Source organism: Cynocephalus volans, chromosome 7, assembly GCF_027409185.1.
Source record: "Cynocephalus volans isolate mCynVol1 chromosome 7, mCynVol1.pri, whole genome shotgun sequence".
Classification (NCBI taxonomy): Eukaryota; Metazoa; Chordata; class Mammalia; order Dermoptera; family Cynocephalidae; genus Cynocephalus; species Cynocephalus volans.
Window position 1 is genome coordinate 62,421,924 of NC_084466.1, and position 25,641 is coordinate 62,447,564.

The 25,641-nt window shown below is 39.2% G+C and overlaps 1 protein-coding gene across 2 annotated transcripts in view; it reads right to left on the reverse strand.

The window, feature by feature from the left end:
• Positions 1–24,516, reverse strand: part of TSC22D1 (TSC22 domain family member 1) — a 122,504-nt gene extending 97,988 nt beyond the window's left edge. The window contains exons 1-2 of one of the 2 annotated variants that reach the window (XM_063101783.1): positions 23,803–24,516; positions 20,340–23,383 (exon numbers count right to left, since the gene is read on the reverse strand). In XM_063101783.1, the coding sequence (XP_062957853.1) occupies positions 20,340–23,215 (2,876 nt within the window). In that variant the 5' untranslated portion in view covers positions 23,216–23,383; positions 23,803–24,516. The other variant, XM_063101784.1, reaches the window with a different exon arrangement.
• Positions 24,517–25,641: the final 1,125 nt, after the last annotated feature.

A 25,641-nucleotide genomic window follows, 5' to 3' on the forward strand; every position in this document is an offset into this window, starting at 1 on the left:
AGAACATCACCACCAAATTAATAATTTAAGAAATATGATTTGCTATAAGAGATGTGGAGTGTAGTTAACATTGTATTGGCTATCAGTAAAATTTTGAAAAAGCCACAACGGATCTTGGTTTAAGTCCTTAAAGCTTGAGTACTACTACAGTATTAGAACTCAAGTTCTTTATTTAGCAAGATAGAGATCTTCACATGTGGATATATATCTCCACTAAGAAAAAAAGCTAATGTATTCTTCACACAATTTAGTAAGTCACTCTTTTAAATATTATTCAGAAGTAATACTAGATATACTAGATTAAAGTACTTTTAAGTAGGAGAAAAAAATCTTTCCATTATTCCTTCAAAATCTGACTCAGCTAATACTTTAAAGACAATGACCTTCTTAAGAAAGTGACCCATCACTGTGACCCAAAGGCATTCCCAAAAGAGCCAAAAACCCTTTTGCTAATTTACCAGTACATCTTCAAATATGTCTCCAACAACCATCTTTTATGGGCTCTTTAATTATCTATTATTTACTTTTAATAAATCTTTTAATCCCAAAAAGACTTCAATATTCCTCCTCAGAATATGTTATCCCTTTTCGTACTTCTTTCATGTTTCATTTCTCAAATAAGCATAACACAGGAAATGGATAAATAGTATACAAGAACGTTCACTTGGCTCCCTTACTTAAACACCATCAAGGTTTAACTCTCCAACATAAGGAACACAGAGCGTAAAGTTAATAAAACATTCTACAGGAGTATTGATGGTAAGTGGAGCACAGAACAAAGTCTGATTAGTTTCCCTATCTTTGAATGTTTGTGAAGTTTACTAGTTCTTTCTAACCTATTTCCATATTTCCTTCAGGAATACTACCACATATTAAGTCTATCCTTAAGATCCGTAAACCATTTACAAAGACAGGGCCAATTACATGAACCTGCAAATATGCCTGTACTGCACTTCTCAAAGTATATTCTTAAACATCTACCAGATGTCCACTTGCTACATTCTCATATGACAATATTTTTATATTTACAGAAAATAGGGTGGTAAACAGAAAGGGAGCTGTTATGGCGGAATAATAAATGTAGAGACGGCTCCAGCTGAGGCAAACCATCACTTGACTAATACAACCCAGGACATCTTTCATATATAAAATGAAGCAAATTAACATTTCTCAGTGAATATTTCAAGGCACACTGGCTCTATAAGTCAGTAATAGGTATTACATGATAAAAAGAGTTGGATTCAATAAAATAAAATTATCTCTCTTTTGCAGAATTTCTCAGCCTTTAATAAACTAAAATACAATGTAAACCTCTGAGATGTATTTAACAAAAAGCATTCTCCAAAATTTCCAGGCTCCAGAACTGTCTTGTTTTTTCTTTCACTTGAAGAACTAGGGTTATAAACACACTAGCTTTGAAACTTTATACTAGATTACAAAATCCAGTTCAATGAATCTTTGAAACTTAAATACCAGATATTGACTCATTATCTTATTAAAAACAAACTGATTAATTCCATTCATTCTAAGGAGATAGTTTCCAGTCCCATATGAGACTGAACATGGAACAGATGGTCTTCAGGGTATCATGCCCATCTAAAACAATCTTTAGAATGGAAAAGCTTGAGAATCACTTCATTAGAGTAATAATTCTATTTTACATTATTAACAAACTGCTACATGACACTATATTTCTTCTGAGTATTCCCAACTACCATTAAGAAAAAGGGGAAGCATGCTTTGTAACAACTTTTGTTTTTGTGAATTTAAAAATTTCAAAGCATTTCTCAAATAGATATAGTATAATCCTAGCAACCTGGGATTCAGCAATAGAATTAATCCTGATGCTTCCTTATAAATTCAGTTTTCTCTTATGCATCTAGAATGGAGGTACTACATATGTACCATTCTTAGAACTGAGAAAATAGCCTTTTCCTGTAGGGATTAACTCTCTTATGGAACCCCAGGTGAGAAAGGATGCACCAAAAATGTCACAAAGGCACAGAATCACTGGTTTAGAAGGCTACTATAGTATGTAGAAAATTTCTGAACATGTATGCAAGCTTTCCACTTTAATTTATAGTCCTTAAGAAAGGAACCAGTCTAACTTGTCACGGTAAGAAGAGCAGCCACAGTTTACAGAACTATCAAGAACCAAGCCAGGTGCATTAGACACATTATCTCCTTTAGTCCTCCCAACAACAGTGCAAAAGTAGCTATTACCCCCACATAATAGGTAAGGAAATTGGGCATAGAAAGGTTAAATCATTCCAAAGGTCATACAATAAAGAGGTAGCAGAAAGATAGATTAGATAGGTAGCAGAAAGATTAGATACCAGGTCTGATGCCAAAGCAAATGCTCATTAAACTCTACCTCATTATGCTCTATGCTCATTAATGTACAGCCTTGATTAATCAACTAATTTGAAAAGAAAAGGTGTCATACACACCATACACAGAATAACAACTGAGCATAATATAACTTAATTTAGATAATTCAGAAGATTCATCAAGATTTTATGTTGCTTTTTCTGGGTACCATACAAAATTCTTAAAGACCAAAACCAAGTCTTTTCTTCTTTTTATCCTTAGTACCTTTGCTCAGTGCTAGGTACATAACAAGCATTCAATAAATATTTCTTAAATAAATCATCACAATACCAGGAAAAAAACAAGTACTATTAAAAGCCTTCTAGGATAACAGAGAGTTGATTAACTAGCTTAGGTAAGTTTTCTAAAATACTTTGCATAGCTAGATTTACAGATGTAGGCAATGATGGCATAGTCCTGATTGTGCACTACACCAATTATATGTTATCAACTATCAACAGATCTTCTTCTTTTCCTTCCACCATTAAGAGTTTAATGGTCTTCTACTTCCTTTCTATGTCTCGTTTCTCCTCTACGCTTGTGCTGAACCTCTAAATCAGACCATTGGTACTAGTAGCATTTAGGTCACATATTCATAAGCTCAAATTTAGCACACCTTGGTTTTTTTAGGCCAATGTATCTAATTGTTAATAGCTTTTGTTTTTATATATGGATCAATTTCTTAATAAGCTACTTGTGGTTCTTCACGGGCTAAGAATCTGAGTACAACTGGAAAGATAACTAAACCTGTAAATAAAGAAAAAAATTCCAAGTGGATCTTAGCCTTTTTTTTTTTTTTTTTCCCTCTGCTGACCCGTACAGGGATCGTAAGCCTGTCTATTTTACAAAAGGTTTTAAAACATTCTTTCTCCCTATGATCACCTAGGTAGACTGGAGAGAATGACAATTTTAGGCTGTCAAAAGTACAACAAATAAGTAAAATGTCTAGAAAAGCAATCAACTTGTACAAGATGGGAAATTTACTGGCTTTCAACAGCTTTTGGCTATTTCATATTAGTGGAAAGTGAAAATTATGGAAGATGCAAATGAGATTTATACTATATTACCATTATATGATAAATGAAACATATATCTTTTAAGACAGATCTTTAGTTAACTGCAATTCTTGCTTCTTTAGATAGCTTATAAATGAAATTAGAAAACATAATGAAAATGAAGGAAAGTAGCTATCGTGTAAAAACTCTGAAGTAACAGAATACCTAATACAACTGTCTTAGATAAAAAAAATAAATTCTACCTTCCAGATAATGAGCAAAAAGCCAAAGTAAATACTATTTTTCAACTAAAAGTTAAAATGCTCATATAAATAAGCACTTTCTTGCTCTAATAATAAACATGTGATGTGAATATAAGCTGTAACCATTCAAAATTAAAGATCTGAGTCATAAAATGTGCTATTCTGATTCAACTGATTAAAGATTTCTATTTTAATTAATACTTTGTAATTTAGTAAACTGATCACACATCAAGCTTAAACACCCTAAGTATCAACAGCTTATGATAAAATCTCACTAAATGAGACCTATATAAGGTTATCAATCTAATTTATTTAAATATTCATGTCATAAGAGTGTCTTCATATTTACTTATTTTTCTGAAATTGGATTCTACTTAAGCAAATTTTCCAAATTTAAAGTTTACTCTTTAGTAATAAATTTGAAAAATTAAACCATTTTAGGTAGAAAATGTTTTTTAAATGTACCAAGAGAAAATAACAATTATAATTAAGATTGAAGGAATCATCATTAGGAACATCAATCATTGTACAACTCTATAAAACAGTGGTACCTGAAGGAACCACTGAAGTCTATATAGCCAAATGCCTCCACGCTCATAGGCTAGGGACTGCTTTTTATAGTTGTCAGCTGTCACCTCTTGCTGATTATCAGTAGACATGGGAAATTTCCAGAATGTTGTTAAGAGGGTAAACCTTGGAATCAAATTGCCTAATGGAATACCAACTAACTCTATCACTTAATAGTTGTGTTATCAGGTTACTTAACCTCACAATATTTTGCCCTACAATAATACATCAGTCAATAATACAGTAAGGGAAATTTTAGAATAATCTCCCTCTCACACAATCCACAGGTCCCCTATGAATTTATTATCAATCTTATACAAATTTACAAAAAAGGGAAGCTAAAGAGGTTGCCAATTCAAATACTACATAACTTCAATAAACATTAAATATATTTGTTCCTAAAAGGATTAGGGGATAGTATCATGGTTTATATGGGATTCAGGGATGCAGGTAGGAACTAGTGAGGTATCTAGTTTGAAAATTCGCATTCCTATCTCTTCATTCTCAATCCACTCGTCCTGCCTAGAACCTCAAAATAGGTAAATTTCCTAATAATAAAATATAACCAGTTGTACAAATGTATATATCCTGCTATCTGTCACTTCAAAGACTAATTAATGGATGTTTCTTGGCTCCCCAAAGAGGAAAATAACACAGTGAGGATAAAGAACAGTTTAGAAATCAGCCAAAACCCTTATTCCAAGATTGTACAGTGAAATGGAGCATCATCCAGAGATAAGACAGGGATCCATGCTTGACTCTAAAAGAGAAGTATAGGTGAACTATAGCAATAAAGCTTTTAAAAGAAAAAGGAAAGACTGAGACATTTGATGACCTAGCACCTGAGCAGTAGACAACCCAATAGCCCAAACCAGGGATTTTCTCTATTCACATACCTCATATCACCTTGCACCCAAAGAAATACACTTGAGAAAACAAAAATTGAGCAAAAAAGTTAACTTATAAAGCAGCGTTTTTTCCTAAAATAAATTTACTACAAGTTTCAGTGAATACCATCTATAAAAAATAGTTTTTAAAACATGGGAATATTTCCGCCAATAGAAAGAGAGTACTTGTCATTGTCAAAAATATAACAGCAAAATTGTCTAGAGGACACAATCAAGAAAACAAAATTAATATTAAGGCATCAGCAAACATTTCCTTAAAAAGAAAGTTGGTTGTATTGTTCATTTCTAAAAAAGGGCTTAAAAACTTATGAAATGAGAGGAGTCAGTTTCCCTAATATTTGATTCACTGTGTTGAGAAAGGTAATTAAAAATAATTCAAAGAAAAAAATTGTGGGCATATATTATTATACCAAAATCAGTGAATCAGTAAGTACCTACAAAATACCTTATGCAGAGTAGGTATCTTCTATGACATTTATTTATAAGTAATTTAATTAAAAATAAAAATCATTAATAGTTATTTACATTTTAGCATCTATTAGGGACTTCTGATTTTACTATTGAATATTACAGCAAATATTCTTTGTAATTTCTTATATGTAGAGATCTAGCTTTTATTTAGAACAAATGTTATAAGGACCAGCCCATGGCTCACTTGGGAGAGTGTGGTGTTGATAACACCAAGGCCAAGGGTTCAGATCCCTATATAAGAATGGCCAGTTAGCTCACTTGGGAGAGCGTGGTGTGCTGACACCACCAAGTCAAGGATTAAGATCCCCTTACTGGTCATCTTTAAAAAAAAAAAAAAAGAACATTTGTTATGAATTTCTTACAGAATAAGTTTGCTACTGTAAAAGCTAGGAAAATACGAAGCATCTGTATTATTTTAGAATGGGAAAAATGCAATATGGAGCAGCAATTTATCTACGGTTAAATGATATGGTGCAGGCAGATACAACTAAATTACAGTTTCTTCATCCTTGTCCATAGCTCAGTAATTAACACCATTGGAATTTATTCTTTATGCCCATGTTTCCTTCAAATAATATAAAAAACATAATATTTCAACTGGTGAAAATATTCAATACCATGTCATAGTTCTTTTGGGCTTTCTTAAAATTTATAATGTCCTACCTTAATGTCAGGCTATAACCTCAACTTCCCTGATGTCACCTTACATGCCTCAGAATCCCATTCCTTTTCCCTCCCACTCTCCTCTGTTTTATAATGATAAATCTAGCAAACATAAGAAAACTTTTTTAAAAAAAGTCCCAAAAAGGACCAGAAATGCAATCCAAAAATAGCCAACGGGTGGGAGGGGACAGAGACGTGGCTTTATTTTGTGATAGTAATTTCAACCAGTTTTTGAGACCCTTACATTCCAGAGCTGTGTTCCAAAGGATTAGGTTACCAGTGTTTAGCCTCAGGATAAGTGGAGTGTTACCATGTGTGGACTCTACCTTTCCAATGAGGCCAAGTTCACTGATTCAAACCACTATAATAGATTGCAAAAACAAAGAATAGGCCTCCATTTCCACCACTGAGAAAGAAGAATTATTGAGATTCTCATACCCCATTAAGGAAGGAAGCAACTAGGCATCCCAAGTAAAGCCAGCATTTTCCTAAAACACAGTACTGATCAGGCCACTATGAGGCATAAAAACTAAAAGGGGCCCTCTCTTCCATATCCAATTAAGTCAAGACTTCTCAATCCTGTATTTAGGGCTTTTCAAAGTTTGCCTTATCCTGAACACAAACTCCATCTCCTATCTACCTAATATTTTATATTCTTTTCTATAAACACTCCTGGTACTTTGAACCTTTTTGGTTTACGTTTTCTCTACTAAAATGACTCACTAATCCCCATAGTTATCAAACTCCTCAAGTGTCACCTCAAGTATGTGATCTTTACCTTCCCTGACTCCCAATGTTTCATTTGCATCTCTCCTAGCACATCATAGCCTACCTTGTCACACTTTTCCCATTTACTGGATTTTTATCCCAAGCCGTTCCTTAAAATATTTAAAGCAGCTTAGAAAGACAGATAGAAATATCTTGAGAAAAATTAAATTTAAAGTAGGTGGACAAAAAAAAAACCTGAAACAAAGGACCAAAAACTGTAGGACAGCAATAGGAGAAAACCATCATCTTTTTCTTTTATACACATACATACACATGCACACATGCACACACACAGAATTCAAGTGTAGGCTCTCCTCAAGGACAGAGATAGTGTTGTGCATATACTTATTAAATAAATTACATTCTTTCAGATATCTAAGAGACGCTGTAATCTAAGGACAATTTCAAAATGTCCTTTAAAAATTTTATATTCCTTTATATGTATACCCATAGATGTGTGTACATATCCTTACACTTTTAAAATGACAAAATGAAGACACCAAAGAAAGAAAAGTTAGTTTTGTGGCACTTTAAATATCAATAACCAAATTACTCACATTTAGTATTAATGCTGGCATTAATGCTTCTTACATTTTAAATAATTTAAGATCCATACCACTTCCTTTTTGGTAGAGACTTAGGCATCCCCCAGTGGATAGGAAGAAATAATTCCTCATCTTTCTACTGCCTCGAAAAGACTAGCAATGGGAATCTGTTTAGTATGAAAAAGAAGCAAGGCAACAGTCTCTATAACCACTAATGTAAAGAACCAATCCTGAAATATTATCCAAACATTCACCTGGATTTCTTTCCACTACTAAATATATTTGGGACTCATCTGCTTTGGACTGCAGATATGGATAAACCCTACGAAAACATTAAATTGCCAAAAATCCTACCTTAAGGTTATATCCACTTATCCTTCAGATGTTTAAAACTGTAGCTGTGATAATAGATTTTTGGGGGGAATCAGGTTTTGGAGTCCATTTTGCTTTTCAAAATAAGAAGAGAAACATATTGCTTTGAGGGAGGAGAAGGTAGAAAGTTGAATAATCTTTTTATAAATTGAGGAATCTGCTAACCAAAAGAATCCTGTACTGAATTATTTTACAATGGAAATCACTATCCCCCTCATTTCCTTCATTCATTAACAAATAACAGAAAAACATAATTTCCTGATTGATCTTTCCTGCTTCCCCTCCAATCCAAATTACAGATTCCTTTTATATTAATCTTTCTTGAACATCATTTAGTCAACAAGTGTTTAGGGCCAATGGCTCCCTCATGACGATGAACAACAGAATAACCTTCAGCCATTTCCTATCACTTCCTAGATAGTGATAACAAACTTACTCTAGCAAATCCAACTGTTGCCTTACTGCTGCCCAATGTTTTTATTTCTCATTTTTATTAATATTCTCCTTCCTGAAACATTCTCCTTCACCCCAACATTTCTGAAAAGTCAGTTCAAACAACACTGCTTTCCTGACCTACCACAGTCAATTCTAAACCATGTGTGAACTTTACGTATGTCATTTTGAAGACCAGAGTTCCAGTTACAGTAAAAGAAAAATATCGGAGAATTCACTTAACTTCTCTGAATTTGTTCCTTCACATATAAATTAAGGGTTAAACAAGATCTCAAGGTTTCCACCTCTAAATTTCTGGCTCTTTCATTTCATATTTCATGTTGTTTAAAACTGTTACTCAGCACTTACATTACTACGTAATTTCCCCGTGCATATGTCTTATATACTCCTTGAGGACAAGAACCATGCTTGATTACATCTTTGCCTGCAACCATTACTACATATAATGATTTACACCCAGTACCTACTCAAAAAACATACCCATTTGATAGGCAGGTGAGGGAGAGACCGAGAGAATTTACTATAACAGGTACAGTAACATACCTAGGAAGAACTGAACCTTTGTCCTGTCTACCAAAACAACTGTGCACCTGAAGGCAACAAGATGGCAAAGTTGCTGGCAGCCATTAATCCCTATCCTGGATATTTACGTGTTTTTTCTGCTACATGTCTGAATTCACTTATTCAAAAAACATTTCAGAATTTACTATGACCTATGCACTATTGCACGCACTGGGAATATAGTGGTAAACTAAATAGGCAAAGTGCTTGCTCTCATTGAGCTTATATTCTGGAGTACATAGGAATAGCATCCCCACCTAAACTCCAAAATCAAAACGAGTATTCTGGGGCCATAATACTCATAACACGTATTTTGAATTAAGAAACATCTGCAGTTCCCAGTGCCCTCCAATGCATCTAAACCAATTTGAAGAACAACAATCAGAACATCTTGGTTCTGATATCTTTTTTTTATCCTTATACAATGTAACCTTTTTTTATGGCCCTTTACCAATTTCTCTCTAACCCCCCTGCCCCCCAGTTCTGATATCCTATAGAAGCAATAGAGCAAAGACATTCTGAGTGCAAACTTTGGAACCAGATTGCCCGGATTTAAATCAAAGCTTAATCTTGTTATATCTCAGTTTCTTTATCTGTAAAATGGGGATAACAATGGTAATTACAACTCCTAAGAATGCTCTGAGAATTAAATAATATATGTAAAGTGCTTAGAACAATCTGGAGCATAATAAAAAAAAGTACTATAATTTTCAACAGCACTTAATTATTACTACTATTTTTATTACTAAATTGCTGCAAAGTCTATGAACAAGCTAAAAACAGTACATAACACATAGCAGGAACTCAATATTTAATTATAGACTGAATAAATGAACCTCAGACTCGGTGTCTTCCTCTGCAAAACATGAACAAAGACATCCTATCAACTTTAAGACTATTGGGACTCAAAAGGACATAATCTATTTTGAGTGTTTTATTAAAAACAATCCAGAGCTGGCCGGTGGCTCAGATGATTAGAGCACAACTTTGTAACAACAAAATCAAGGGTTCAGATTCCCATACCATCCAGCCACCAAAAAAAAAAAAAAATTAACATTAACATTAAAATAAATTTTAAAATAAAAATAAAAACACACCAGGGATTGGTCAGTTAGCTCAGCTGGTCAGAATGCAGTCTTAAAACACCAAGGTCAAGGTCAAGCCTTAAAACACCAGATACCCATACCAGCTGTCAAAAAAAAAATTCATACAAGAGTAAGGTTTTATTACTGCCAGTGTTAGAAATATATCATAGCCATATGATAAGTAAAATGTAATGCTACGTACTACTTTGTATGTTTACACTCCAAAACACTAACAAGTCAAAATGCTACTTGTTACCATGTGAATACACACTAAGAAAACCTAATAACCAAAGAAACTAGATAACAGATGAGCTGGGAGAGAAGTCTTATCAACAATGAGCAATTTTATAAATCAATCCATCTACAATTCACTCAAAAAAATACTCAGGTATGTGCATAGGGTATCAGGAGTTCCTGAACCCAAGTAGTCAGCTGTTATTACAAAAATAATCTGAGAGGCCTAGAAAAATAAGATGTTATTTCATCTGTTTTACCCACACGAAGCTCAGAGTAACTCTCTACTCTATGGCTCCATGGATGAGGAAGGGCAATACCACTTACCATGATCTAAAATGAATCCTTAGTAAAATCAAGCCACACTAAATCCACTCCCCAACCAACACAACTATGGTTTTAAGCCAGGCAACCAGGTTTAACACTGATATGTCCAAAAAGAGGATGTGAAAACCTTAGAGACTCTCAGAACTAGCCTTTGATAATCATCCCATGATGACATCGGATTCTATATTTCCCTTCTGTTTTTAATTACTCCAACCTTAAAAGTAAAGGCCTTTCCAGGGTTCGATCCCTGTAACGGCTTTCTGCCAAAAAAAAAAAAAAAAAAAAAAAAAGGAAGGCTTCATCTCTTAATACTTTTTTACTCCCATTTAATACCCACAAATCATCAATAAAGTTTACTGCTAATTCTGATCACTGCCAAACCTTTTTCACGGTTTCTCTCCCTTTTTATAATCTGTAAATCTTTTAAAAACACGTAACTAGAATAACCATAAGTAAAACAGATCATAGGAATTCTAAAAACATAATTAACTCAATGATTACTAAAATGTTTAATAAAGAAAACTTTCTTAACATAAACAAGTGGTGTTTTACAAGTTAAATATTTATATTTAACAGCCGAAATTGTACCAAAGGAATTCCAAGGTAATAACTTAGATATTTAAAAATCACTATATGCTAAATAGCTGAACCAGTCAAATGCAGATAAAGCAGAAAGAAAATACTGATAATTACAATTTTGAAATACAGAATTTTTGTTTTATCAAGTTAAGAGAATTTTTATTGGCACAAGCATAAGTAAATACTAAATAAACATAAAACAAAATGCTTGTTAAAAGCATCAACTTAGATTGCTTATCTTGCTCACAAACAGCCAAAAGATGATTTAATTCTCAATCAGCTCTATTAAGGAAGAAAGCAGTGTTAGCACACAATCATCTATAAAGAACTTACCTTTCAAATATATATCATAATAGCATTTTTTAAAGGATGAGTTCTCCTTTACCGTTTTTTATGCCAATAGTAACAATACATTTTCTTCATTAAGCAGATTTTTACTGAGTAAAAATCTACTATATTAGGCACCAAAATAGGCTTTGGATATATAGTGGCAAACCACACATCCCTATTCATGAGCTTAAATCATCAGATAATCACAAAAAAACAGAAGCTAACTACAAACTGTAATGAGCATTATATGAGGATACTTCAAAAAGTTCATAAGAAAACAGAATTGAAAGATAATATGAATCTTGCCATGACTTTCTGAAGCACTCTCATAAAAGAACAGGATTCAATTAAACAGTATTAACAAAGAACATACATTTAGATTGTCAGTGAAGGCCTCTCAAAAAGCGACAGTTAAGTTTTAAGGAGAAATGGAGGGGAGGTGGCAGAGAGGATGTTCAGGCTAAAAGAACGGCATGTGCAAAGCCCTAAAGGGAGAGAGAATGGATAGCAAGGTGAGAAACTTTCTGAAAGAAGGTCAAGTGCAATCGGAACACAGAAAGTGGGAGGAAAGGTAGCATAATATGAGGCCAGGAGCAAGCAAGGACCGAAAGTAATTACCTTAAAATAAACAGGAAGGCTTTAAGGGGTTTTAGGGCAAGTGAGTTACCTCAACAGATTTCCATTTTAAGAATGCCATTCTGACAGCAAGATACAATATTAGTGAAAGGCAAGACGTGCAGGAGGCTCACTGAAGAAGCTACTGCATGCAGTACTTTAAATGAGAGCTGATGTTATCTTTGACTAGAGTTGTGGCAGCAGAAATAAAAAAAGAAAAAATGAATTCAAGATAATATACTGAAGTAATGGTCAGGATGTAGAGGATGAGGAAAAGGAGCTATCCACAATGATTCTTAGATTTGTAAACTGAAGGATATATGAGTGAAGCAGTCAAGGCTTAAGTTTATGACCTGCTGAGATTGAAAAGCCTATGAGCATGCAAACAAGAGATGTTATGAAGGCAGATGACTAAGGCTAAGCAGAGAAGTCGGGACTAGTGATGTGCATTCAGGAGTTGATAGCATTCAGACTGTCTTTAAAGCCATGGGAACACACGCTACTTAGGAAAAAGGTAGTAAGTGGAAAGAGGACTCGGAAATCCATAATCTGACAGGAGAGGAATTTGAAAAAAAAGAGACTGAAAAGGAGCGGCCAGAAAGGTGGGAAGAAAACAAGAACGGTATCATAGAAAGCAAGACGGTGTGAGGGTTTCAAGAAGGGCAAACAAAGGTTAACTAGGCCTAATGACACTAAAAGGTCAAGTAAGATTTCCTGGTCAAATTGACTGATGAGGAAGAAAAGGGGGTGGGGGGCACGAGGAGGGAGGCAGTAAGAGGATTTGAATATATGTAAGACTAACAAACAAGTCAACCAAGAATCTAAAACTCATTATAATTTTTTTTTAAATAGTGTAAAAATGTTTTCAATTTTTTCTCTCACATAGCTTTCTTTAAATGAATCATTAAAGCATATTCTTACCATGACATACTCAACCTTAACAACAATGACATGGTAAAAACCAATCACCAAGGTTCTAATTAATATTGCAAAACCAGAATAGGTCATGCTTTGCACAGTTTCATATTTTTTAACTTTTTTTTTTTTTGCTGGCCAGTACAGGAATCTGAACCTGTGACCTTGATGTAACCAGCAGCGCACTGTCTCAAATGAACTAACCAGCCAGCCCCTAAACTTTCTAAACAAGAAATAAAATCCACTTGTTTTGCAATTCTGAAGCCAATGTTACAAAGACTGAACTTAAATTAGAAAATTAAAAAGGTTTTCCTGAAAAGAAAATTTCCACATACATTTCAAAAGAAAAAAACATGTCCAAATTAACTCATGTAACATTTGAATGTCTACTGCATTCCAGGCACACCACTGTGATGACTTTACCCACTTTTTTCGCATCAAGGGCTTACAGAGAAATGTTGATGTGTTCTATAGCAATTCTATCATTTATACTAATCCACAAAGCAATGAAGCTTGTCTTTTATTTTTTTTTTTTTTAAGGTTTTCAGCCACTCAAATTTATTTATAGATATCAGCTTACCTCTTGCTGGCTTTATAAGTAGCAGAAACAGCTCTAGATTTTGAATTGGAAAAATGGCTTTGAATCCTAGCTGTGTTGCTATGTGTGTAACTTCGGACAACTCACTTAGTCTAATAAACTCATTAAGTTTCAGTTTATTAACCAGCAAAATAGAAAAAACTTAATTCACAGGGTTATTGAGTAGTTAAATGTGATGATAATAAATACTAACTGAATCCTTAATGTTTCCAATCACTTCTATGAATTGAAATACTGAGTAATATACTATTCTTATTTCTGATGAATATAAACCAAGCAATTCCACTCTTAAAATGTATGTACTCATTATAGATATCTTGGAGCAATGACTTTATTCAAATTAGCATCACTCTTTACATTAACAGTATTCGACCACTGAGATAGCTGTGTCATGACAGTTAAACATACACCTGTTTTTTTCACTCCTTCCCTAAAAACCCTACGAAAATGACAGAAAAGGAATTTATGATATAAAGACAAATCCACAAAATTGAGAGATGGGTGAAAAGACAATAAAAACAAGAATTTGGAACGTGGAAAGCAGATATTTGAGTGACAAATGACTTAGCAAACACTGGAATACCAAATCTTTAGCAAACAGTGGAGAAAGCCAAGATTTAAACTGCAAAATCCCCCAAAGACTCAGGAATTGGCAGTAGCACATCCATATGAAGTGGGATGCAGGGATGGGGAGTATAGCTAAAATAAGGAAGGTTATTTAAAGTCTGTTTAAGAAGCAACAGATCCTAACTGCCCCTCCTCAACCCCAGAAAAACTGAGAGGATATTGTCTGGAGAAGGTAAAACACAAGATCCCAGGACTAAGGAAATCAGGCACAGCAGAAGGCAAGAGAACATACTGAAAACAGGGTTGAGTGAAGAAACACATTTGGGGATGTTAAGACTCCCCAAGACCTTTTACTCCACTATCTCATCCCCCACCCCAACACCAGAATGCTTGTAAACGGGCCTTTATTTCCAGGCAAGAAATCAAAAAAGCCTTCTTATAGGGATGGAAATACATGAAGATACTGACATCAGAAGTCCCCCAACCAAACAGCACAGCCAGGTGACCATACAGTGAAGCCAACAATTGACAAGCCTTGATGAAAATTTCTAAGCAGCATTTTAATTCCCTACTCTTACACACGATTACCAACCATCTGAGCTACAGCTATAACATGAAAGATAAAGACCAAAGCAAACAAAAACAAAATGATACCTAGAGAAAACAAACCACACAGAAATAAGAAAACTTAAAAAAAAATCTAACATTTCTGTATTCAGACAAGAGAAAGTACTACCATTATTAAATCAGAGCAGTATACTATTTAAAACGTGCAAAGAACAAAAAATAGCTCTTGGAAATTAAATTTATAATAAAAGAAATGAAAACTCAATAGAGAGTGAGCAAAAAGAAAAAGAGAAAATAGTTAAGAAAACACAAAATTAGAAGACCAGTTAGGAAGGTTCATTACCCAAATAAGAGGAGTTTGAGAAAGAGAAAATGGAAAGAAATAATCATCAACTTCATTCAAGAAAAATCCCAGAATTAGAAGATGTTTCCAGACTGAAAGGGCACACCAAGTAACTAGCACTGTTGATGAAAAAAGACCCATCGTTGTAAAATCTCAGAACACTGGAAACAGAAAAAATCTTTAAAGCTTTCACAGATTTTAAAAATGAGGGGAGGGGCCGGCCCCGTGGCTCACTCAGGAGAGTGCGGCGCTGGTGGCGCTGAGGCCGCAGGTTCAGATCCTATATAGGGATGGCCGGTGCGCTCACTGGCTGAACATGGTGCAGACCACACTGTGCTGAGGGTTGCAATCCCCTTACCAGTCAAATATAAAATAAAATAAAATAAAATAAAATAAAAATGAGGGGAGGGAAAGGAAGGAGAGAGAAAAGGAAGGGAAGAAGAAACAAAACACATACAGGTCACATACATGAAAAATCAGAATGGCTTCAGATTTCTCAAAAGCAATATGCTAGAAAGCAATAGTGCAAAATGAGAACTTAATTTCCCCACCTGGTATTCTTTACCTAACCAAGAATCAAACAAGTGTCAGGGTAACCTAAATAAAGGCATTTTAAAACACCAAGTAAACCAAGAATGAAGACAACACTGGTCACTGGAAAATGCAGATCCAACAAAAGAGAAAGCAAAGGGACCCCTAGGATAATAGTCATAGTTATGTATCAAGCCTAGAAGGCAACCAGTCCAGAACAGAGGTCAGAGGAATATGAGAGAGACTTCCTCAGGAAGATAAAACTGATGATAATACCAGATGTTGGAACATCTTGAGAAACACCTGATGAAAAACAGAATTAGTGATAAATATAGAGAAAACTAAGCAGAGAGGAGGGGTGGGGAAACCTATGATCTCCAGCCAGATCATCCTATGGTAAAGCTAACAGTCAAAAAGCCACACTGAAAATTTCTATCTTTACACTTAAGTGCAGACAACCAAGGAATTATCAAATATCTAAGGAAAGGCTCTGTCAAGAAAGGTAGAGCCCCAAACATACAAAAATGGGGGGGAAGGGCTGTGCAATTTGGAGAAAACAGGCTAGCAGATGAAAACTTGAGAGGAAAGGAGAATCCACTAACATTTCTATATACTAGACAGCTGAGGATGGGATGGGAGCAGGGAGGCGGCCACAGGACATTGTAATGCACAGAAAAATGAATCTTATAAGAATATAGAATAATCCACAGTGATACAACTATAACTACTGGGAGGAAAGGGTAGTGGGAAGAAGCGGGACCAGCTGGGTAGGTGGTGAAAACAGAGGTAAATCTTCATTTTCTATCCAGGAAGTTAATAAAGCCAAAAACAAAAAGAGCATTTTATTTAACAAATACTTATATAGAGCACATGAGTAACACAAAGTTCTAAGGGTTTTCCGAATTCGTTTAATTCTTACATCTCTATAAGGTGGATACTATTATTCCCATCTTTTAAAAAGAGGGAATTGAGGCATAGAGAAGTTAAGTAGCCCCAAATTACATAAAACTAGTAAATGACACAGGAAGAATCAAGCCTAAACAGTTTAATTCAGAGTCCATGTCCTAACCATCAAGCTATGCTGTGTATCTAGCAGCAATACTAGCATGTTATTTATAGACAAGGAGGTAAATACCACAATCATCTAAAAGAGGTGAAAGCGATTGCCTCTAGGAAAGGAAAACTGAGAAGAAAAAGGGTAGGAACCTCTTATTTCTTTTTGGATAACCATGTAAACTATGACTCTTTAAACTGCCCATGTACGCCTTAAACAAAAAATAAAAATTTACAAAGTTATAATTTGGTATTTTACAGCTAACAAAGTTATTTTTAACTGATGGTACCGTTCTCAGAAGTAGGCAAAGTGAGTATTACTCCTATTTTATAGGTAAGAAAACATTCATTCCTCTTTAATAAATATTTGTGGTATTACTATGAAACAGGCACTGTACTTAGAATACAGACATCAATTCACCTCAAGGAACGACAAGGACAGGCACAAAAAGCAAGTCTTTTTATTCATTTTTCAATTTGTTGCATAAATTATATGATCCTCTCCAACATCTCTAACAAGTTGTGCTTAAAATGAAGATAATACAAACTTTAAATCATAATAGAAAAAGCAGAGAAAGGTCTGCTCATTAATTCGTTCAAAAAGTATTTAGTCCCAGACCTTGAGGACTCCTAGTCTTATGGGAAAAATCAGTAAACATAATTATAATTGAATGCATGCAGTGCTTAAATAGAAGAACATTAAAAAGTGCTAAGGAAACAATATTCCCTGGGCAAAGAGAATGCTTCAGAGGGAACATCTAAGCTGAGACTTGAAGGATAAATAGAAGTTTGACCAATTTCATGTAAGAGGCTATACAAACAATCACGAAACAAAAAAGACTATTTCAGTGCTCAATACCTACCTATATCTTACCATTTTTGTAAAAGTAAGTCCATGTTAAAAGATAAGACATTAAGACCTTTCTAATAAGAATGATTTCTGAAAAGCAAGATACATAATCTAATGCCTGATCCACGTTTCTAATCTTTATGGACTCTCTCAGTGGCCAACTGAAAGCATTTTCCACGTGTCTAATAAACATTTTAAACCTAAAGTCTTAGAAAATTATTTCAAAAGATGATCAAATAACCACCCTTCTCTTTTTGCTCACTCTTCAAAAAAAAAGAGAATACCACCCTTGTTTGTGCTACCACCAAAAAGTTATATTGTTAACATATTTCCTGAGTCATAATATTGAAATCATAATGTACTCCTCACTTCCATGAGACTAATGGTGACCAAGCCCAGTAGACGCAAGTGACACAGAAGTTAACATGGTAAGAAAGAAAGAAAGAATTTTTTGTTAATAATCATACCACATTTTTCTCTTGTAGTTATTCTCAAATTCTCTTCCAAGGGCAAATTTAAATACAACATTTATATTACACACACACACACACACACACACACACACACACACACACACACACACACACACACTCACACACACACACACACACACACACACACACACACACACACACACACGGTATTTTAGGGGTGAAACATTTTGATTTTATAGAATTTGAAGGATACCTTTGAAACAAAAATTTTCCAGTTTTGATGACTTAATGTTGATGTTAACTAACAAAGGCTCAAATATGTAGTAAATTCAGAACAGGTACAGTCTGAAGACAACCTAAGTTACATTAGACCAATATTTCATCATAGTTCTCAGTATCTCTTCTTGTCTCTTTCTAGAATTCCAAACCTTTCTACATAATTTGCCTCTAATTAATCTTTATCTTGGTTATTATCTGGAAAAATTAATCCTATACTAATATCTTAAACCTGGATTCTATCCCTACAGCTAAAAACCTAGTTGTAAGTAGCTCAACTGACTTTAACTGTCTGAACAGCAAGTTGTAGAAAGCCCCATTATGCCCTACCAACAGAAGAAAAGAAAGGAGAAAGTCGTGCCGGGAGACCACAAATGGTAATAAAATCATGCCAGGTTTGAATTCAAAATTGTGGTTTTCATTTGAGTATTTCACCGCAGGTCTTTTATTTCTCTAAATCTGGCATCCATAAGATATACCTGTTTTTATCAGGGCTTCACGCAGATCACAACCTTTTGATTTAGAAAATATTAATATTTGGGGTGAATAATTCTTTAAGCTAAAGTTACAGATGAGTATTAGCATGATAATGATAAAATTAAAGGCTTAACAATGATTATAATGAGACTATTAAGGAAATTATATACAAGAAGAAGTCTATCTTAAAGTATAGTTTTGTATGTACATGATACAGAATACATTTTGGTAGGTAACAAAATTTTAATTATATTACTATTAGGAAAGTAATAAAAATCTTGAAAGACAATTAACCATGCCTTTACCTTTTAATTAAAAAAGTCATGAAAACCTCACTAAAATGTTTGGCCTTTGTTTTCTTTTTCTAAAATCACAATTCCTTTGCAATACGCTTAGCTTTCCCAAATTACACCCACAAATATACATATAAAAATGCTTCAATTAATATGATGAAAGTTCAATCACAAAAATCTCCAACTAATACTAAAATAATTAAATATCTTGGACGCTTACTCAAAATTTCCCATTTAAAATGGATAATCTTTTCATAATTCCTGTGATATTATTTTGATCAAGGTTAGTTACAGACTGGCAAATTGGTGGAAAGAACATTCCTTTAAAAATCAACTAGGTTTTAAAACAATGTAGAAACATGAAAGATTTTGCAACTTTTCTAGCCAGTCAGCTTAGAAGACAATTTGATTTAATAAGCACGATTACCACATTATTTCCAATCTAATTGAGAAAACTCCGGTTTAATAACGTATTTTAGGCTTTACATATTTTTTTGGTAAGGAAAGGAAAGAACAGGTGGAGTAGATTAGCAGGAAAACGAGGTCTTATGTTCATGCCTCTATAAATTCAACCCTCTAAGACCTTCTTTACTCTTTAAAATGGCTACCACCTTGATCTACTATGCAAAAGAAAAAAGTGTACAGCCTGCTAGTATCAAAGATAAATCTGGTTTTTTATGACACTGCATGTCCTCCTCCCCCACAGACACTTTTTAAGATTCCCATTCCCTGACTGTTCAGATAAAATGACCATTAAATAAGTACAGAAAAGTTGGTCAATTACAGTATGATGAGGGCAACCAACATAACCCAGATTAAGTCATCTTTCCTACAGTGTCTGGCTAGGAAAAGCAGGTAACAGTGTCTTTAACAGACTAAGATCAAACACAGTAGAACTGAAAGAGGACTGTCTAGTAAAGGAGAACAAATGTAGGAACTACAACCTCCCCCCACCCCAACCCAAGAGATGATCGTAAGGATTTAGGACACTCAGAAGAATAGATTATCACGTAGTTAGCAAAAATTAATCTTCTTTTCATAATTAATCTTTCTAAAAAGTACTTCATAGTAAAAAGCACTCGATTCTCCCAAACCTATGTTTAATGTGAACATATGCTCAAAAGCTGTTCTGACAAGTATTGTTGACATATTACTTATACTACTTCTTATCCCCTCCAACACTCGTTTTAGAAAACTTACCATGAAAATGCATTTTCACATAAAAAATGAATACATAACACTTTAGACTAATTCTGTGCACATATATACCTACTAAAGAGATTAACTTCGAATCTGTTGAATGTCTGCAGAAACATGGCATGACCTTACCTCTCATCCTCGCCATCCACCAGGGGTGTCGTCAGCGGTAGCACCTTCAACGGGAAAAGAGAAGCAGAGGCTGCTAGGCTGCTGCTACTCCCATCTGAAACTGCTGACGTTCCCCCACTGTCAACACCAATAGTCTGAGGTAAGCCAACTAAGGAGGGTTCCGCTGGGCGCCTGGCATCTTCAATTTGGCTTCCAATTGCCTGAGCTAATGATTGTGCAGAAAACTGGGTAGAACTTAGTGGTATCTGTTGTGCCAAAGGCAAATTTATATTAGTTGCTATCAGGGGAGGTTGACTAACACTTTGAACCAAATTCCCGTTTTGGGTAGCAGGGGTTTGTGCTATATTCTGTGGTGGAACCAAGTTTGTTGGGGCAGAAGGCGTTCCAGAAGGACCAGCTGAACTAACCTGATTTGTAACAGAAATACTACCAGCAGAAGGCAAAGGACTAACTGTGGGCAACTGCTGCTGCGAAACAACGCCTTGAGCTACTGGTTCTACTCCTTGTGGCTGAGGAGGCACTGTTAACAAGGTACTTTGGGGTGCAATAACCAATTGTTGAGGAAGGTTTGAAGCGCTAGTTTGAACTCCCTGATGAATAATCCCAGTTTGAGCAGGTGGAACTACTTGTGAAGATGGAGGAGCACCTTGCTGAATAACTGAAGGTGTAACTTGAGTAGAGGGCTGCTGCACTGCAGTAGGTATGTTTGCTTGTTGACCAATATTTGCAATTTGACTGCCAGTAGGTACAGCAGATACTGCTGTATGAGCCTGGCCAACCGGCTGGCCAGTTGGCCCTGCAGGTTGTGCTTGGACTGCTGTGGGTTGCACTGGCAGCTGGATACGCTGTGGCTGAGCCACGGAAATCACCGTTGTTCCCGCTCCCACTCCAGCAGAACTGGGCTGTCCGGAGGACACTGCTGTTTGAAGAATCGGCTGCTGTTGTACATACTCTGAAGTAAGATTCTGAGTCACTGGTTTACCATGGCCTGGTGCCATCTGTGTAGAAACCATTGGTTGCTGCTGTCCATACTGTAACTGTTGGGGTGGTGCCCCTGGAACAGGAGTTTGCACTGGAGGAGCCTTCTGAGAATATGGCAGTTGGGGTTGGGCCAAACTGGAAGTGGAAGGCTGCTGACCTAAAGCTGAAGTCACACCAACCACATTTACAGGTGATGGCTGGATACCAGTTGCAGCATTGATAGTGGCTTGTAGAGGTACTGGTTGAAGACCTGGCTTTTGCTGATAGTTCAGTTCTTGAGATTGTAATTGTACTTGTGCGATCTGTGACTGAGAAATACTCTGTGGTATACTAACTGCTGCAATATTCTGTGAACCAGTGCTACTGAAATCCATCTGTTGGAGGGCCACACCTTGAAGAGCTGGTTGCTGCTGCTGCTGCTGCACCACCACAGTAGAGGCTCCCATCTCTCCACTTCCCACACTCTCTGTGTAGTGACTCAGTGTGCTGACACTACTGCTCACCGAACTCCCACTAGTGCTCTCTCTCTCAGAAGTCGCTTCTATGGGGTTTTGTTTTACAGTCTCCACCACTTTATTTATTACCACGCCTTCTGTAGCAGGTACAGCATTTTCTTTTTCATAGAACTCAGTGCAAGTCCATCTACCTTTCTTAAAGGGTTCAGAACTAGAATCTAACTTAACAACTCTGAACCTTGATGTGTTAACTGTTGGTTGTTGCTGCTGACTTGAACCCACAGTCATCCCTGCAGTTGCATTAGGGACAGCAGAGGAAGAAACAGTACCATTGCCCATGCCACTCAAGATGTTCACATTAACACCACTGGTAACTGCAGGCCCAACATTCACACTAGCAGCACTAGGAATACTGCTGGTACTTATATTAGCATTACCAACCATGCTGCTTGTCACATTAGGATCAAAACTACGCACAGCAGTAATGTTAACATTATTCATTGCATTAGTGCCAGTAACAGAATTTATACCTATACTGCCTGTAGTACTCGGAGCACGGATATTAGCTACTACAGATGCAGGTGAGCCACTCGATGATACAGCAGAAGTTGGTGCAACTGGTATAACACTGTCAGAGCTTCCAGTTGTAGACAGTTTTCTGGATACAGGGCTTGAGGGTGGCCCTCCAGGACTGGATGCACTGGCCACAGCAGTGTGGGATGGATGGTGGTGCCCATGGTGGAGGTGGTGCCCGTGATGAATGTGATGGTGGTGATGGAGGTGGTGTGGATGAGCATTCCCATTGATCACAACATTCTGTTGTGGAAGGTGAGGCAAATGAGGCTGAGGAAGATGGGGCTGGTTGGGCGAGACTGCCCCAGGTGTCTCGGCTTCCTGGAAGTTATTTAGAGTCTCTTCTGAGGAGCTGCGTTCAGGCTCCCCTAAGTCAGTAGCCCTGGAAAGTGACACATCAAGGATCTCGGAAGAAGAGAGATCTTCCGTGTGAGACTCATCCAGATCGTCATAGCTCTCAGTGTCCTCTGCTATGCTGTTGTTAGAGCTGATACTGGCGGAGATCTGAGCCGGAGTAACGCTAGTTATCTGGAAGCCACTTTTCTTTTTCATTTGAGTTCCGCCTGGCGCAAGAGGTTGTGCCTGCAGCTGAGCCTGCGAAAGGAGGTTCAGGCTTTGTGGAGGCGGAGGCTGTGGTCCGGACGTAGAAGATGCTGCAGGAGGCGGCGGCTGGAGCAGCGACGGAGGCGGAAAATCCTCGGAAGATGTGGCATTACTACCAACGCCGGTACCTGCTGCACTGAGAGCAGAGGCGCTGCCACTACCGCTGCCCCTTCGAGGGAACATTGCCGGGTGCGCCATCTTCCTAGCACTAATGTCTGCAGCGGCGGCAGCCGCGGCGGTGGTGGACTCGGGCGGCTGGTGCATTGTGTTGGGTACCGGGGGGCGGAGGAGGCGAGTGCAATTTCCTCCTGCACCGTAATCTTTGTATTCGAGACGCCGGAGAGGAAAACGGGACCTGACGCTCCGCCCGGCGCGATTCCTCCTCCTCCTCCTCAGCCGAAAGCGCTGGCCGCTCCTGCCTCCGAGGGCGAGCTTCGGGAAGGGAGGATGAACGAGGGTGAACAGAGCGGCCGGAGACCCGAAGGGGGGACCCCTTCAGTCCTTCGCCATTCACTTTTCCCTCTAGTCTCACACCCCCTTTATATTGCGCTTCACGTGGGGTGCGGGGCAGGAGGGAGGGGGAAGAGCCGGGGAGGGGAGGGAGCAGGGGAGGGGGAGGAAAAGCGAGAAATGCCCACCTTCTCCGGCCAACTCCGAAGCCACCTCAGCCCCCTCCTCCTGCCGCGGCGGCGGCCGCTGCAAAGCCCTCCCGGTCGCTCTGCACGAGTGTCGCCCTTCCCCTCGCCACCCCCGGCGCCGCCACTGCCGGCGAGCCCCGAGCTCAGTGTCGCTCAAACCTCCCCTCCCGGCCCCGCTGGCCCTGCTCGGCCCTCCCCCCACGCCCCGCGGACCCTTTCAAACCCCCTGGGCTCGCGGCGGCTGCTCCGTGAGGAAACGCTGGCCGCGGCTGGGGCCGGGGCGGCGCGGCTGCGAGCGGGGCGGCGGTGGGACGCCCGGTACGGTGAGCCCAGCAACGAGGCGCGGGCGGGCGCGCAGAGACGCCGGGTCCTCGCGGAGCACGGCCGGGGCGCGGCGGCGGTGGCAGCGGGAGCCCAGGGACCGCTCCATCACTGGCAGCCATGGAGCCCGAGCATTTTCCTCCCTCAGGGCAGGCGCTTCGGCTCGGCACACGTCCTCGGGGAGGAAGGGGCCGGCGCCCGAGCCTCCCCGGAGGGCGGCGGGACGTGCGCTGGAGCGGAGGGTGCGAGCCTCTCTCGTCGTCCTCTTCCTCTGCAGCCGGCTCGTCCTCACCCCGCTGCTCCCGCGGCCGGGCGGGAGGGGGCCGCAGGCGGCGGCGGCGGCTCCTTTCTCGGCGGCGTTGGTGGCCAGACGGGCTGGTGCAGCGACTGCAGCCGACGCCGTTCAAAGGAACGAGAGGTGGGGTTGGTCGGTGTCGGCAAACGGGGCGGGGGAGTGGGTGGGTGCCGAGGGAGGGTGGCAGGAGAGGAGGGGGCTGTGGTGGTTGTTACTACTGCTCTCCTCCGGCTCCCCCGGCCCCACCGTATCCCTCAGTCTTTCGCGGCATCGGGAGAGGAGGGACCAGCGCCCGAGCGCAGGAGGAGGGGCGACCGCCAGCGAGAGGAGGCGGTGGCGCTGGCGGGGGGAGGGGACAGGCGGAGGGGAAAGAGAGAAGATGGCGTCTGCGCATGCGCCCCGGAGCCGCAGACATAAAGCCGGGTCTGGCGGAGAAGGAGGCGGCTGATCTTTGGTTCGCCGAGCGCTGAGTTTCTCGACGGAAATTGCCGAAGGCCAGCGGAGGCGCCGACGCTGGGGATGGTGGGGGTGGGGAATTTCGGCCGAAGGAGCGAATCCGGGTCGGACTGGTTGATCTGCCTGGTGGGGGTGGGGCGGGGTGCGGGGCCGCGCGCGCGCGCGCGCTCTCAGGTTAGGTGTGTCCGCCGTTCCCTCACACGCGGCCGGCGTGCGCGCGGGCAGGAGAGGGGGCGCGGCGCGGGGCCCTCGGGGGCTGCTGGAGGGCCGGGGCTGGGTGTGCGCACCCAGAGTAGTGCCCCCCGTCTGCGGAATGGGTAATGAGGCTTTTCTCCGCAGCAGCAGCATCACGAGTTTCAGTTCCCAGGAGCCCGCCGCCGCCACGACATGAGTCAGGCTTTCTGCCTGGGCGCGTGGCGGAGCCCTCCTTCCTCTCCCCGCACCTGGGTTCGCCCCCGGCCCGCGCCGCCCTCGCCCCCTGGGGGAATGACCAGCCTCGGGAGCCGCGTGGCCCATGGAAAGCTGGTGGCGCCCCGCGATGGGTATTGCCCCTTATGCAGTGCAGTTGTGGCTGCCATGCGGTTCCCTCGCCCTTCGACGGGCAGGGGTGAGGCAGCCGGGCAGCTGCTTCAGCTGTTCGCAATTTACTGCCTGCGCACCTCTTTAAAGAGGGGGTGATTGCAATCCGTCCTTACCTGGAGGGAGGAAACAGGCCAGCCCAGGAAACCAGCTGACCTCAACAGGTGGAGCTTGTTCTCTGCAGCGATGCCTTTCTCGTGCAGTTGTCCAGGCGGTAGCCCCCATAGGTTTGACCTAAAGAGGCAAGGGGCACCGTCACGATAACCTAAAGGAAGAATACCTTTTAAGACTAGAAAAGAAAAAGCCATCTGAAATTCCAGTATGAAAAGCAGACAAGCAAAAACACATTTCATAGGTCTGAGCATACTTCTACAGAAGCAATGTTAGGTTTAATTGGAGGC